Source organism: Thamnophis sirtalis, unplaced genomic scaffold (assembly GCF_051295495.1).
Source record: "Thamnophis sirtalis isolate CommonGarterSnake01/CBP01778 unplaced genomic scaffold, rThaSir2_p1.2 scaffold_1, whole genome shotgun sequence".
Taxonomy (NCBI): domain Eukaryota; kingdom Metazoa; phylum Chordata; class Lepidosauria; order Squamata; family Natricidae; genus Thamnophis; species Thamnophis sirtalis.
The window spans coordinates 48128522-48145058 of record NW_028261381.1 but is presented as its reverse complement, the minus strand read 5'-3'; the positions used below and the strand labels follow the sequence as shown (position 1 = coordinate 48145058).

Sequence of the window (16537 nt, the reverse complement as noted above, 5' to 3'; positions counted from 1 at the left end):
AAAGTTCGTATCGGCTTGTCCCCCGTTCCCCGAGGAAAGGCAGTCCGTTGGGGATAAGGTCATCAAGGGTAGCTCACGCTGAGGGCGAATGTCTGGGGGGCCCGGGCCGTCTATTTCCGCAGGGAGGCGGCGCCTTAACTGGTCCAGGTGGCGCCTCCATTGCGTTCCGTCGGCCAGACCGGCCCTGAAGGAACAGGGGCCAGTCAAAGCTGTGATTGTTGCGGGAACCCACCGTGGATCCCCTGAAAAGGAACGAGCCCAAACGGGATCCCCTAACTTAAACGTATGGGACGGAAGGGCCCCCAAGTTGCTCGGTAAATCCCCTGCATAAAGTGGATGGAGCCTATCTAGGGGGGTTCGCAATCTCCTACCCATCAAGAGCTCCGCAGGACTTTTATTAGTTGTTGGACAGGGTGTAGAGTGCTGGCTCAAGAGATAGGCCGCCACTCTCTCCTGCCAGTCACCCTGGTCCATGCGGCCCAAAGCTTCTTTAGCTGAGCGAACTGCGCGCTCCGCCCTACCGTTACTAGCTGGATGATACGGGGCTGTGGCCGCGTGTCTAATCCCTTGCTCTGCCAAAAATTCTTGGAACATAGTGGAGGTAAACTGGGGCCCGTTGTCTGAAACTATCACATCTGGTAGCCCGTGTGTGGCGAACATCTTACGAAGAGCCCTCACGGTACTCTCTGCCGTAGTGGAGGTCATGATTACCAACTCCACCCACTTAGAGTAAGCATCAACCACTATCATAAAGTTTCGGCCGTGAAAGGGACCGGCAAAATCAATGTGTAAACGGGACCATGGGCCTCTAGGGATTTCCCACTCACGAGGTGCAGCTGTGGGGGGATTCGGCCTAGAATTTTGGCATATTCTACATCTACCTACATAATCTGCGATTTCCGAGTCTAACAAGGGCCACCACACATAGCTACGGGCTAAAGCTTTCATTCGCGCTATACCTGGGTGATTTTTATGGAGCGCGGGCAGGATTCGTGCCCGTAGAACTTTGGGGATCACTACCCTATCCCCCCAAACAAGGCAACCCCCGTGAAGGGCAAGTTCGGCTTGTCGTGCCTTAAACGGTCGAAATTCTTCCGCTACCTTTTTTTCGGGCCACCCCCTCAACACCCATGAAGCTACTTGGGACAAAATGGGGTCAGCCTTTGTGCAAGCTGCAACATCCACGGCTGAAACGGGGAGATCGGATTCAGCAATAGACAAAATGGAGAGAGAAGGCACGAGGGCTGTGTCCGTCTGTGGCAAAGGGCAACGACTCAGGGCGTCTGCGTGCCCTAGCTGCTTACCCGGACGGTATACCAGCGCATATGAATACGCCGCTAAGAACTCAGTCCAACGTGTCATGCGGGGAGACAAAATGGGGGGGGTTGGCTTATCGCCCGCCAATAGGCCTAAAAGCGGCTTGTGATCCGTAACAAGGGTGAAATTCCTACCGTAAAGGTAGTCATGAAAACGCTTAATACCCGACACTGCAGCTAGAGCTTCTTTGTCAATTTGGCTATAATTTCGCTCCGTTGACGAGAGCGTCCGGGAGTAGAAAGCTATAGGAGCCTCTGAGCCGTTCGGGAGGACATGGCTCAGGACCGCCCCTATGCCATAGGGAGAGGCGTCACACGTTAAAACTAGGGGCATCCTGTCGCTATATTGAATTAGGACTGCTGACGAGGTTAAAATGTCCTTTATAGCCGCAAACGCCTGCGCTTCACGGCTACCCCATTTCCAGGCCGCTGACCGGTCAAGCAATCGATGTAACGGTTCAGCTAACGACGCCTTGTGGGGAATAAAAGGGGCATAAAAGTTTAAAAGCCCCAGGAACGCCTGCAATTCCGCCCTCGAGGTGGGTGCAGGAGCGTTTTTTATGGCCGCAACTTTCGAGGGAGTGGGGTGGATGCCCTGTGTATCAATAAGGAATCCCAAAAACTCTACTTGGGGAACAGCAATTTCGCACTTGCTGCGCTTTAACTTCAATCCAGCCTCCCTAAAACGTGTAAGAACCTCCCGCAGTGTTTTTAGGAGTTCCAGGTGGCTAGGGGCTGCAACCAGGACGTCGTCAAAATAAGGAACGACGCCTGGGATCCCATGGAGCAACCGCTCCATGAGGCTCTGAAATATCCCTGGGGCAACCGAAACGCCAAATTGGAGGCGGCGGCAACGGAAAGCCCCGCGATGGGTAACAATGGTCTGGGCTGTAGCCGCATCATCGTCTACGGGAAGCTGCTGATAGGCCTGTGCCATATCCAGCTTGGCGAAAATGCGGCCTTGCCCCAAAGAGTGAAGTAGATGTTGCACTACAGGAACAGGATATGGATTTGCCTGCAGGGCCAAGTTGATGGTCGACTTATAGTCGGCACATATCCTCACCGATCCGTCGGGTTTGACCGGGAGGACTATAGGGGTTTCCCAAAGGGCATGATCTACGGGCTCTATTACCCCCTGCTCTATAAGCTTATCCAATTCAGCATCTACCTTTGCTCTCAATGCAAAAGGAACCCTACGTGCCTTCAGCCTAATAGGCGCGACCTGGGGATTGAGGCAAAGGGAAATGGGGGTGCCCTTATAACAACCTAATTTCCCGTCGAACACATCTGCGAACTCATCCAAAACGCTATCTACAGCACGGGGAACTACCCTATGCACCCCTTCTATAGTGAGGCCCAAAACGGGGAACCAATCTAACCCCAGAAGAGCGGGCAGGTTATCCTTAACAATTAAAACTGGAAGTTTCCCCTTAAAATCTCCATATTCCACCCGGATGTGGAATATTCCTGCCGTGGGAATCCCATTTCCCTGGTAATCTAAGAGGGAGACCCCGGCAGGGCGCAATTTACTCTGAGAAACCCTAGGGCAAAGGCGGGAAAACAAAGCCCAAGATAAAAGGGAACGGGAAGACCCGGAGTCCACCTCCATTCGGCAAGGCTGACCTTCAAGACGAACGACGGTGCTAATTTTGCGACCACCGGCAGGGACGTGGGAAGCCTGATAGACTACGCACTCAGCACTAGGGAGCTGGTGGGTTGAATAGCAGTCCTCAGCTCGCCTCGCTGAACGTGGTTGTTGGCGGCGTTGCAATGTCTGACGCTGGTTGCTGGGCTGCATGAACGATGGGGCTGGCAAGAGAGCCCGGCAAACCTTGGCGAGGTGTCCTTCTCCTCGGCAACGGCGGCAGACAGCGGAACGAAACGGGCAAGATACGCGGCTGTGGCGGCCGCCGCATCCACGGCAAGGCATGTTTGAAGCTGGCTGAACGGACGTCGGTGGTTGCTGATGTGGCCTCTGCTTCGGCTGCGTCCTCATCTGTCCGACGGTTTCCTCCTCCTCTTCTTCCGTGGGGGAGAGGTCGTCAACGAGGTTCGTCTGATTGGAAGGCCCCGCAGCGGTTTGCGTGAAAGGTTTCAGCTGAAGGCGTTCCATGTCGGCCGTGGATTGTTCAGAAAGTTCTGCTGCTCGCGCAGTCTCCACAGCTTGCGCCAAAGTAATCTTGTGGTTCCGGAACATACGGCTGCGCAATTGTACGTCGCGGACCCCGCATACAAACTGCTCCACAAGATTCTCCTCTAGGTCTGCAAAATCGCATTGGGCGGCCACTGTGCGCAATGCCTCGAGGAACTGACTGATAGATTCGCTGGGCTTCTGCACTCGGCGGCGAAAAGTAAACCGACGAGCAATCAAAGAAGGTGAGGGGGCGTAATGGTCCCTCAACCTGGACATTAGCTCGTCCCACCCAAGTTTGTAAGCTGGCCTCGGAGCGGCCAGGGCTCTCGCAGAAGCAAACATAGAGGGCTCGCAGCAAGACAGGAAAAAACTGCACTTCTCCTCGTCAGTCTGTGCCCTGTTCTTTGACGCGATTAAATAGCATTCAAAACGCTCCATGAAGCCGTCCCAGGATTCTCCCGCAGACCCAAACGGCGCGAAAGGAGGAAGCGCTGTTGCCATTCTGATGCAAAAGCCAGGGAAAAGGAAAGAAGAAACAGAGAAGATTTTGTTCGCTGCCGGCGTTCCTAACCTGAAAGGTATGATTCAAACGCGGAGGCAAGCTGGTTTGTTCTTCTCTGTGGTCACGGGAATCTCATCCCATCCTCGTCGCCAGTTTTGCATCTTGGAGCGGAAGGAGGAGGACGCGACAAGAAGGTAGTAAAACAGCAACCTTTATTCTAGCAGAGTAAACTATGATTAACCTGGCGTGGTTCGCGCCAAACATTTATACCCCCGGGTTTGAGCAATGAGCCAATGAGGCGTCGAGTGTCTCGGCCAATCAGGGAAGACATTGAACCGGCTCCGCCCGCAAGCCAGTATTCAACACCCCCCAAGAGCTATTTTAGCTTAAGTTTTTATGATCAAATCAGGACACATAATTTACCTTTTTTAGGGCTCCAGAAAGTTTGAAAAACAATCTCACGGGAGATATAGGTTCTTGGGCAGAGGAGGAGGTATATGTAAAGAATTTCCCTCTGTTCTCACAACAGTCCCATAAGGTACAATAAAGGAGTGTGGCATCATGCTGGGAAAAAAAGTTACAAATAAAAATCTTTTCTGTGGAAATCTAATTACCCAAGATGGTGTGTGTGAGGGATTTATGAATTGAGTTCATTGATAAGTACTCTACTTTGCTTGATGGTAAAATTCTGCCACTAGTGTTTGGTTACTTTGGCCATCCAAAGTAACATATTCTGGTGTCACAACAATCAAGGGGATAACTACAGGTTGGTCTCAATTAATGCTGATCATGAAAAACAAAAAATGGTTGCATTATTCAAATTCACACTTTTCAAAGTGATATTTCTATGGAAAACAGGGTCATTGGTTCCAGCTTAAACCTAGCCAAAATAGGGTAACAAACTTTAACAAGGTTACTAAATATCATTCCTATCTATGTTGTAGATCAATAATCCCCTTAAATATTAAAAATAAATAAATCAAGTGGACAAAAGCTAAGCTAGAGTCTAAGCCCATATCCAAAGCTATCTCCTATATTCTGCTCTGGTTTTCCAAAATGAGCCCCTTCTTTTTTGAACTTTCCCCAAACAGAACATCTCCTTTTCTTGTTCTGTACACAACAATTAGCATCAAAAACCCCAATGGCAATGGTGTGGCCACCAGTCTTACATTAACTGAATTTTGACTTTCATTAAATGCAACCTGGTATCCATTTATAATTTTCGATTCATACTAATTGTGAGATACCTGTACGTGTGCCTGTGTGAACCAGCCTTCAGTTCTACCAAGCAACAGAAAAGTGAAAACCTTGAGTAGTGTAATTATTCCTTGCTTTGCTGCATCACTGCAACTTCCTGAGTTCATCTGCCTTTCAAATCTCCCTTTGAACCAAACTCTCTAGTCCAAACAAGACTGTCCCTTTGCTTCACCCTCTCAATGTGCCCTCTTGAATTTTCTAATAATTATATGTGCCTGCTGTAAATTTCTATAGACAGATAGTAAGACATACCTGATGGTTACATCCCTCCATGAAATATTTATTTCAGAACAGAGTTTTCTAGGATGTTCATCCACCGGTTTTTCTAAATGAGACCCTTTTACTCATTCAACAATTGCAAGTTTGTTTGTTTGTTGTTTTTACAGGTGCTGGGATATGCATCTTACATATGCCCTGTGGCTCATTCAAGGCCCGGTGGTGGCTTCTATTGCAGTAAGTCTACTTCACAGTAATTTCCCAGATAAACTATTTCCCCACTACCAAGTTATAGCGATGTATGTTGTGGTGCTGAGATTATTAGTGTCACCTAGGATAAAGCTTGTATGCTCAACAATGGCTGGGTGATCCTAGAAGATGTAATTAAATGCTGGTGGAGGAATGGGATGAGTGTAGTGAAGAACTACCTCCATCTCACTTGTGCTTCCTTGTTTTGTAGATCAATTTCATTCTATTTGTTAATATTGTAAGGATTCTGATGAGCAAACTGCGATGGCCAGATGGAAGAGGCAAGGACTCCAGTCAATACAAGTAAGAAGGCTTCTTTAAACAGCCTCACAAATAAACAACCAACAGCAAACAAAATGACCAGGGGGCGAAGGTTTTCTTTGCTTGCATGCCATGGATCTGTCTAGAAAACTGCCCCAAGGATGATTGCCCCATTATAGTGAAGAGTGATAAACCTATCAATGTTTCTATTTAAGACACCTGTTTTTATGCTCATCTGTTATTAGGAGCAGAGAATAGAACAGGAATTAGAGATCCAGCTAAGTGACAGAGAACTGCAACTCTTGGTAGAAGGTTAAATGTCAAGTGTACATCATAAAACTATAGGAGGGTTTGAACCTACCCTGTTAGCATCAGCCAATATTAAATGGGCTATTATTATTACGTGGTTAATCTTTGGTGAGATTCACAGCCTTTGGGGCTGGTTGGTAGCTCAACAGCTCTAGTCCTAACCAAGGACCTAGGAACTGTTAAGGTACCGTCGGAGGATATAAGCTGTTCCAAGTAGGGTGGTTTTTGTAGAATCAGAATGTTCAAGTCTGATAAATTTAGAATTTTCAAATAGCGAGGTAGCCTTTTAGGTATTGCTCTAAGGCAGTGATGGCGAACCTATGACACGTGTGTCAGTGCTGACATGCGTAGCCATTTGGGGTGACACGCACAGGATTTCATGTGATTCATCCTCGGCTCCTGCACGGCCGCTGAGGATGAAAGAATATGTGCTGGAGGAATGGGGGTGGGTGGGACGTGTGATCTCCCCCGCCCACACTCACTTACTGTATCGCCGCCGCCCCTTTCTGAGCGCAGGGGCTGCTGGTAAGGCGTGCGTGCCGTGTGCACACACGTCATCAGCGTGGCGAGGGAGGACCCGCAGGAGAGGAGCGTGGGAACAGTGCGTGCCTCTCTCCAGTCAGGCCGGCACAGAGAGTCTACTCCTGGGACTGTCGGTTACGACCGCACCACAGCAGGGAACAGCGGAGTGCCAACGGGAACTGTGAGCGCCATTATACATTTTTGTAGTTTAAACTATAAATTGCGCAAAATTATGTTTTTGTCGAAGTGACACACAACGCGAGTTATGCTCGATTTTTTGCCGATTTTTGACACACCACACCAAAAAGGTTGCCCATCACTGCTCTAAGGGCTCCAATTACAATCGAGACAACACACAATTTCTTTTTCCACAGTCGCTCAACCTCAATTTGCAAGTCCCGATACTTTGTGATTTTTTCTTGCTGCTTATCTTCAATTCGCGCATCACCAGATATTGCAATGTCAATGAACCAAACTTTTTTCTTTTCAACTATTGTTATGTCAGGTGTGTTGTGGGCCAAGTGCCTGTCAGTCTGGATTCTGAACTCCCACAAGATCTTTACTTTTTCATTCTCTAGAACCTTCTCAACCTGATGTTCCCAGTGGTTTTTGCTGTACTCAAATCCAAACTTTTGGCACAATTTCCAGTGAATGATCTTAGCAACCCGGTCATGGCATTGTAGGTAGTCAGTTTGTGAAATTTTCTTGCACACATTGATCAAATGGTCGACTGTCTCATCTTTCTCATTACAGAAGCAGTATTTGCTGTTGGTGATAACATGCTGAATTTTTGCCTTCATGTAGTTTGTGGCTAAGACTTGTTCTTGAGCTGCCAAAATAAAGCCTTCTGTTTCTTTTTTCAGTACTCCTGATCTTAACCAGTTCCAAGTTAGCTTTTGGTCAGCTTTGCCTTCAATACGTTTCAAGTATTGGCTATGCATAGTTTTGCTTTTCCAATTTTCAGCTCACTTCTCAATTACTTGTTTCTTGTATTCAGCTTTTGACTTAGTTGTCTTCAGAAGGCCTCCTTTATTTACTTCCTTAATCATTGGTTCTTCACTTTTCTGGATGTAGTCATTCAAGCTATGTCTTTCTTTTTCCACAGTCTGCTTTACTTGTAGGAGTCCTTGATCACCTTCTGCTCTTGGTAGATATACAGGTGAAACTCAAAAAATTAGAATATTGTGCAAAAGTTCATTTATTTCAGTAATGCAACTTAAAAGGTGAAATTAATATATGAGATAGACTCATTACATGCAAAGCAAGATAATTCAAGCCATGATTTGTCATAATTGTGATGATTATGGCTTATAGCTCATGAAAACCCCAAATCCACAATCTCAGAAAATTAGACCATTATATGCAATCAATAAAACAAGGATTGTACATAGAACAATATTAGACCTCTGAAAAATATAAGCATGCATATGTACTCAGTACTTGATTTGGGCCCCTTTTGCAGCAATTACTGCCTCAATGCGGCGTGGAATGGAAGCTATCAGCCTGTGACATTGCTGGGGTGTTATGGAAGACCAAGATGCTTCAATAGCAGTCTTCAGCTCTTCTGCATTGTTTGGTCTCATGTCTCTCATCTTTCTCTTGGCAATGCCCTATAGATTTTCTATGGGGTTCCAGTCAGGCGAGTTTGCTGGCCAATCAAGCACAGTAATCCCACGGGTCATTGAACCAGGTTTTGATGCTTTTGGCAGTGTGGGCAGGTGCTAAGTCCTGCTGGAAAATGAAGTCAGCATCCCCATGAAGTTCGTCTGTGGAAGGAAGAATGAAGTGCTCCAAAATCTCCTGGTAGACGGCTACATTGACCCTGGACTTAATGAAGTACAGTGGACCAACACCAGCAGATGACATGGCTCCCCAAATCAATACAGACTGTGGAAACTTCACACTGCATTTCAAGCATCTTGCAGTGTGTGCCTCTCCATTCTTCCTCCATACTCTGGGGCCTTGATTTCCAAATGAGATGCAAAAGTTGCTGTCATCAGAAAAGAGAACTTTGGACCACTGAGCAACAGGTCTGTTTTTCTTTAGCCCAGGTAAGACGCTTCTGACGTTGTTTGTTGTTCAGGAGTGTCTTGACAAGAGGAATACGACATTTGAAGCCCATGTCCAGGATCCGTCTGTGTGTGGTGGCTGTTGATGCACTGACTCCAGCCTCAGTCCACTCATTGTGAAAGTCCCCAACACTTTTGAATGGCCTTTTCCTGACAATCCTCTCCAGGCTGCGATCATCCCTGCTGCTTGTGCACCTTTTTCTTCCACATAACTTTCTATTAATGTGCTTTGATACAGCACTTTGGGAACATCCAACTTCTTTTGCAATTACCTTTTGAGGTTTTCCCTCCTTATGGAGGGTGTCAATGATGGTTTTCTGCACAACTGTCAGGTCAGCAGTCTTTCCCATGATTGTGATTCCTACTGAACCAGACTGAGAAACCATTTAAACCATCTAAACCATTTAAAGGCTCAGGAACCCTTTGCAGGCATTATGGCTTAATTAGCTGATTAGAGTGGGATACGTTTAGCCTAGAATATTGCACCTTTTCACAATACTCTAATTTTCTGAGATTGTGGATTTGGCGTTTTCATGAGCTGTAAGCCATGATCATCACAATTATGCTAAATCACAGCTTGAACTATCTTGCTTTGCATGTAATAAGTCTATCATATATTAGTTTCACTTTTTAAGTTGCATTACTGAAATAAATGAACTTTTGCACGATATTCTAATTTTTCGAGTTTCACCTGTAATCGGTCAACATCACTTTTAGGGTGCATGATTCATTGACATAAGCTTCCTTATTTTTCTGTCCAAATTGTCCAAATCCATCTGGGTCCAGTTAATTATTCCTGCAGAGTATCGTATCACAGGTATAGCCCAGGTATTTATTGCTTTTATGATGTTTCCTCCACTCAATTTGGACTTTAATCTTTTGCGAATTCATTGAATGTACTTGGCTGAAGTTGATTCCTTGACTTTATTATGCATAAGTCAGAGGCCTCTAAAATCCCCAAGTACTTGTAACCTTCTTCTAGTTTTACTGCCTTTATTCATTCTCAAGTTCTATTCCACCATCTTCTATGACCTTGTCTGCTTTGATTGCCATTGTTGCACATTTGTCAATTCCAAACTGCAAGCCAATGTCTTGACTAAATTCTTTTGTGCTTTCAATTAATATTCAATTATTATTAATTCAATTAATATTTCAATTTTTGTATTATTATTATTATCATCATCATCATCATCATCATCATCATCATCATCATCATCATCACAACAGAATTGTATCACAGCAGCCAGTTGTTTCGCCGGATTTGACATTGATTACTAGTCGGGCCCCACCCAGGGGCCTAGGATGTCGTAATGTATTTTCGTAATATATGTGCAGATCCAAGCAGTGCGGCTTTTTGCATTTGACTGATGGTGATTTTGTCAATTTTTAACTGTTTTAAATGTAATTCCAGTGCTTTTGGAATAGCACCCAGTGTGCCGATTACCACCAGAATTACCACTGCTGGTTTGTACCATAAGTGTTGAATTTTGATTTTTAAGTCCTGGTATTTCGCGATTTTTTCATGTTCTTTCTCCGTGACCCTGCTATCATCTGGTATTGTGATGTCTATGATTGTGACCTTATTTTTCTCAACCAGTGTGATGTCTGGTGTATTATGCGCCAGTATTTTGTCCATTTGTATACGAAAATCTCATAAGATCTTGACCATCTGATTTTCGGTGACTTTTTCAGATTTATGTTCCCACCAGTTTGTTGTTGTTTTAATATTATAATTTTTGCACAAATTCCAGTGGATCATTTGTGCTACTGAATTGCGCTGCAATTTATAATCAGTCTGCGCAATTTTTTTACAGCAGCTGAGTATGTGATCAACAGTTTAATCAACTTCTTTGCAAAGTCTGCATTTGGCATCATCAGAGGATTTTTCGATTTTGGCCTTAATGGCATTTGTGTGGATAGCTTGTTCTTGCGCAGCCAGGATTAGTGACTCTGTTTCTTTCTTTAATGTACCTGTTGTTAACCATAACCAAGTTTGTTCACTGTCCACTTTATCTTTTATTTTTTCCAGAATTTGGCCATGCAATGCTTTGTTTTGCCAACTCTCCATTCTTGATTTTATCACATCTTTTCTGTATTCTTGTTTTGTCTGTTGGGCCTTCAGTAGATTTTTGTTCTTTACTTCGATTAATAGATGTTCTTGACTTTTTTTAAAATAATCAACCAGTGCATGTTTTTCTTCTTCAACTGTTTGCTTCACTTGTAATAATCCACTGCCACCTGATTTTCGGGGCAGATATAATCTATCAGTGTCACCACATGGATGTAAACTGTAGTGCATTGTCATTAGTTTCCTGGTTTTTCGGTCCAAAATGTTCAAATCAGCTTGTGTTCAGTTAACTATACCAGCTGTGTATCTTATAACTGGTATTGCCCAGTTGTTGTTGTTATTGTTGTTGTTGTTATTATCGTTGTTGTTATTGTTGTTATTGTTATTGTTGTTGTTGTTATTAGATTAATATTTGGTGAGATTCACAGCCTTTGGGGCTGGTTGGCAGCTCGAGTCCTTACCAAGGATCAAGAAACTGTTATGGTAACGTCGGAGGATATAAGCTGTTCCAAGTAGGGTGGTTTTTTGTAGAGTCAGAATGTTCAAGTCCGATAAATTTAGAATTTCCAAATAGTGAGGTAGCCCTTTAGGTATTGCTCCAAGGCTCCAATTACAATCGGGATAACACTTGATTTCTTTTTCCACAGTCGCTCAACTTCAATTTGCAGTATTATTATGTGACTAATCTTTGGTGAGATTCACAGCCTTTGGGGCTGGTTGGTAGCTCAACAGCTCAAGTCCTAACCAAGGACCTAGGAACTGTTAAGGTAACGTCGGAGGATATAAGCTGTTCCAAGTAGGGTGGTTTTTTGTAGAATCAGAATGTTCAAGTCTGATAAATTTAGAATTTCCAAATAGCGAGATAGGCCTTTAGGTATTGCTCTAAGGGTTCCAATTACAATTGGGACAACACACAATTTCTTTTTCCACAGTCGCTCAACCTCAATTTGCAAGTCCCGGTACTTTGTGATTTTTTCTTGCTGTTTATCTTCAATTCGTGCATCTCCAGGTATTGCAATGTCAATGAACCATACTTTTTTCTTTTCAACTATTGTTATGTCATGCGTGTTGTGGGCCAAGTGTCTGTCAGTCTGGATTCTGAACTCCCATAAGATCTTGACTTTCTCATTCTCTAAAACCTTCTCAACCTGATGTTCCCAGTGGTTTTTGCTGTACTCAAATCCAAACTTTTGGCACAATTTCCAGTGAATGATCTTAGCAACGCGGTCATGGTGTTATAGGTAGTCAGTTTGTAAAATTTTGCTGCACCCACTGATCAAGTGTTCGACTGTTTCATCTTTCTCATTTGCTATTGGTGGTAACATGCTGAATTTTTGCCTTCATGCAGTTTGTGGCTAAGGCTTGTTATTGAGCTGCCAAAATAAATAGCAATAGCAGTAGCAGTAGACTTATATACCGCTTCATAGGGCTTTCAGCCCACTCTAAGCGGTTTACAGAGTCAGCATATTGCCCCCAACAACAATCCGGGTCCTCATTTTACCCACCTCGGAAGGATGGAAGGCTGAGTCAACCCTGAGCCGGTGAGATTTGAACCGCTGAACTGCTGATCTACCAGTCAGCTGAAGTAGCCTGCAGTGCTGCATTTAACCACCGCGCCACCTCGGCTCTATTTATTCTGTTTATTTTTTCAGTGCTTCTGATCAAGTATTGGCTATGCATAGCTTTGTTTTTCCAATTTTCAGCTCGCTTCTCAATTTCTTATATTCAGCTTTTGACTTAGTTGTCTTTAAAAGGCCTCCATTATCATCATCATCATCATCATCATCATCATCATCATCATCATCATCATCAAATCTTTGGTGGGATTCACAGCCTTTGGGGCTGGTTGGTAGCTCAACAGCTCGATTCCTAACCAAGGGCCTAGGAACTGTTAAGGTAATGTCGGAGGATATAAGCTGTTCCAAGTATGGTTGTTTTTTGTAGAATCAGAATGTTCAAGTCTGATAAATTTATTATCATCATCATCATCATCATCATCATCATCATCATCATTTCTTTTATTCATTAAACATGAAACACAATCAACTGAACATTTAAAGATGTGTCACAAATACCATTGACTGGTGCTAACAGTTGATACAGGTTGCTGCCAGTGTCTTATGTATCATCCAAGTATCTTCTTAAAATATATGATGTTCCTAGTAGCACAGTTTTTTGTAGTTCCACTGGTGTTATTGCAGGAAGCTGCAATTTCTTTACGTACTTTGTAAAAATCTTGGATGTGGTACCAATGGCAATGGATATCACTGTTTATCATCATCATCATCGTCATTCTGTCTTTCTTTGCTCTTAGGAGGCTTGCTAAATCAACACTTGTGCTCATCCCTCTCTTTGGAATCCATTACATTCTTTTTGCTTTTTTCCCTTTTGATACCACAAATGGCACCATGGAAGTTCAAGCTCTGTTTGAAAAAGCCCTAGGATCTTTCCAGGTAAGAGGGGTATAGTTCCTCTGATGAAAAATTCCTTAGATACTTAGTTAATTAGTTTACTTTATTGATTAGACTTTGGGCCATATCAAAGTGCAGAGTTCCAGACACAAATTATTACTAAAATCTGATAAAAACAATTTGAAATGGAATTGGATAACATACGATTTAAAATGAAATTGGACCTTCGATTGGAACTTAAATTAGGATCTCAGAGAATGCAGGTAAGCACAAAAGTAGTGAAGCCACCTTACCCAAGTCAGTAACCCTTAAATGTGTTAGGGTTACAACTTCTAGAATGGTGCATGTTGGGTGGGGGTGGGGGTGAGGCTGGCCTACCATGTTTACAAGTTCACACTCAGGTCAGTACTGGAATAACTCCTATCTTCTGATTCAAACTACTTCATGTTGTTTTTGTTTCAAACCTCCTAATGTGTTTGCCAGCATAATTGGTATTTTGTATATAGAACATGTAGGATGCTGCAAACCACCAGCAGGTTCAGCCTAATGTAAACATCCCATCCTCCACCTTGGTCTTTGGAACCACCAAAGCGACAAAATAGTCTCCATTCGCCACATGCATCACATTTCAGTGTGATTTTTAAAAAAAATGACGCTCCATCTTCTGGAATGGCAGTCTGCCATTTGCTATTGTGTATTTCATAATGAATAATTTGCTTGTTTTGTTTCAGGGTTTGGCTGTGGCTGTGCTTTACTGTTTTCTTAATGGAGAGGTGAGCTTCCCATGGATTGAGATTTAGTCATGAATCCTGCTGGATAAGATCAAACGTTTGTCTAACCCAGCATCCTGTTTCCCATGGCAGCCCACCAAATGCAGGACTGGAGAACAATAGCACTTTTCACCATAAGTTCCCCATCAATCAGCATGAAGGGGCATGCTATTTCTGATACTGAGATAGATATAATATATAGCCATAAGAGCAAATAGTTAGCTTCACCCTATGTAGTTTTGAACATTTTATTCTTATCTGTTTATCATTCTCGTAATGGAGAACATGCAACAAAGCTACTAATCCACGTAATGGCAACATCTAACTTTTAAAAATAGGAGCAAGGAATCCTTATGAATCTAGTTTAAGTCCTTGTTCACCCATGGCATTAAATAATGGATTACCAACATGGTATCCATGGACATCAAGAACTGTTGGAGCAGTGGATAGAATACAGTACTGCAGGCTACTTCTATTGAGTGCTGGCTGCCGGCTGCCGGCTGCCGGCTGCTGGCAGTTCAGCAGTTTGAGTCCCTCAGGCTCAAGGTTGACTCAGCCTTCCATCCTTCTGAGGTCGGTCAACTGAGGACCCAGATTGTTGGGGGCAGAGGTGGGTTGCTATCAGTTCGCACCGTTTCGGGTGAACCGGTAGTGGAATGTTGACCTGGGTTGCCCAGGCTGGCCATGCCTCCGAACTGGTTCCTTGGTCATCACGGCATGTTTTGGGGGGCATTTTAAAATGTTCTGTGCATGCACAGACCTATTTACAGGCAGTTGCGCGCGCACGCAGAGCGCGCCGAACTGGCAGTAATGCTGATAGCAATCCACCCCTGGTTGAGGGCAATATGCTGACTACGTAAACCACTTAGAGAGGGCTGTAAAGCAGTGCAAAGTGGTATAAAGGTCTACATGCTCTTGCTCTTGCTCTGAGCATGCCTCTTGGGCTCTAATTTTTATATTATTGATTTTGACCCTTCTAACAAACAGAATAAGTGGGAGGCTAGTATATTGCAAACTGAAGTGTTCATCTCAAACATCAGCTTTAGTTTACTTTCAAGTCCCACACATATCCCAAAATAGCTTTAGAAAATAAAATCAGTCAGGGATAAGGAAAGTCCACTTGTCTAAGAAAAAGAAATAAATGGAAATGATAGTGATCTTAAGAGGGTAGAGATGGTGATTAATGGTGTGATCAGTTTATTCGTGGTCATAGAGTTACTATTGCTCCCACCACCAAAGTCATTTTGTGAAAATGCCCTAAGATGCTTTCAAAATTCTAGATGACCCAGCAGGGTTCAGGACTTCTGTGGGGATTGTGTGTATGTGTGTGTTTAATGTGTTTTGTGTTGTCTGCAAACTTGATGAGTTCCCGTTCTAGTTGAAAAAAAAAAGGTGACTCCACTGCTCTTTTGGACCACATTAGCAATATACAGTTAATGCCTTTTCAAAGGTCATCTTTCTTAATGGACTCCACTGCAGGCTACTGAATTTTTTTATTCAGATCTGTCCTTCTTTCCAGTTGCAAATCAAATGGAGGGACTCCCTCTCTTTTCTTTTCTCCTTTCTTGTGCTGCCCCTCCTTAAAGTGCTTGATAAATCAATGTCATTCTGGTTGATGGGAAGGAAACTTTTTTCTCAAACCAGAAGAATGTTTAGGTACAGTGATTGGGATATGGAATTATGCCCCAGATTTTTCTATACAAGCATCTCTCTAGCTGACTGGCATCTCCTGAGGAAAAAATTGTGGTGGGGTAGGGTTTATTTCTGTACAAATATTTCAGATCAGGAAGCCGAGAATCCAGGGAGGAGCTGTGGAGATTTCCACAGAGGCTTCTGCCTGCCTTTGAAAGCAGCTATATTCTCACAGCAGCCTTTGTGCTGGGTAGCTTTGTTGATTTAATTCCAGCCATCAGCAGCAAACAAGAGAAATAGTGATAGCACTTAGACTTACCGTGTTTCTCGAAAAAGACTTGAAAAGAAGCCCTATCATAGTTTTGAGCACATGCAATCAAATTAAGCCCCACCCACAAAATTAGCCCTAATTAAGACCACACCCACCCTGGAGTGCAGGGGGTGGGGCAAGGCACACTGGTAAAAAATAAGCTAGGGTGGGGATGAGGGGGTGGAGCTACCTTCATGCAGGCGAAACAGAGGCCAAGGCAATGCATGTGAATGGTGGCAAGTAGTCGCAGAAGAAGTGGGCCAGCAGTGGGCTCCTGTTGGGCAGGGCTGTTGGTACCACTGCCGTGAGGTGAGTCAATAATTAGAACCCTCCAAAAAGAAGACCTAGCCATTTTTGGGGGGGGTCAAAAGAAAATAAGACCCAGCCTTCTTTTTGGAGAAACATGGTATATACTGATTCATAGTACTTTATACCACTCTCTACGCAGTTTACAGAGTCAGCATATTGAGTTGGTCAGGATCGAACTGCTGGCAGTTGACAGAATTAGCCT

The 16537-nt window shown here is 44.0% G+C and overlaps 1 protein-coding gene across 1 annotated transcript in view; it reads left to right on the top strand.

Moving 5' to 3' along the window:
• SCTR (secretin receptor) overlaps window positions 1-16537 on the top strand; it is a 43993-nt gene that overhangs the window by 25399 nt on the left and 2057 nt on the right. The window contains exons 9-12 of the mRNA XM_087712398.1: window positions 5596-5662; window positions 5886-5977; window positions 13218-13356; window positions 14046-14087. Of these exons, the coding sequence (XP_087568524.1) occupies window positions 5596-5662; window positions 5886-5977; window positions 13218-13356; window positions 14046-14087 (340 nt within the window). The remainder of the gene's footprint in view (window positions 1-5595; window positions 5663-5885; window positions 5978-13217; window positions 13357-14045; window positions 14088-16537) is intronic.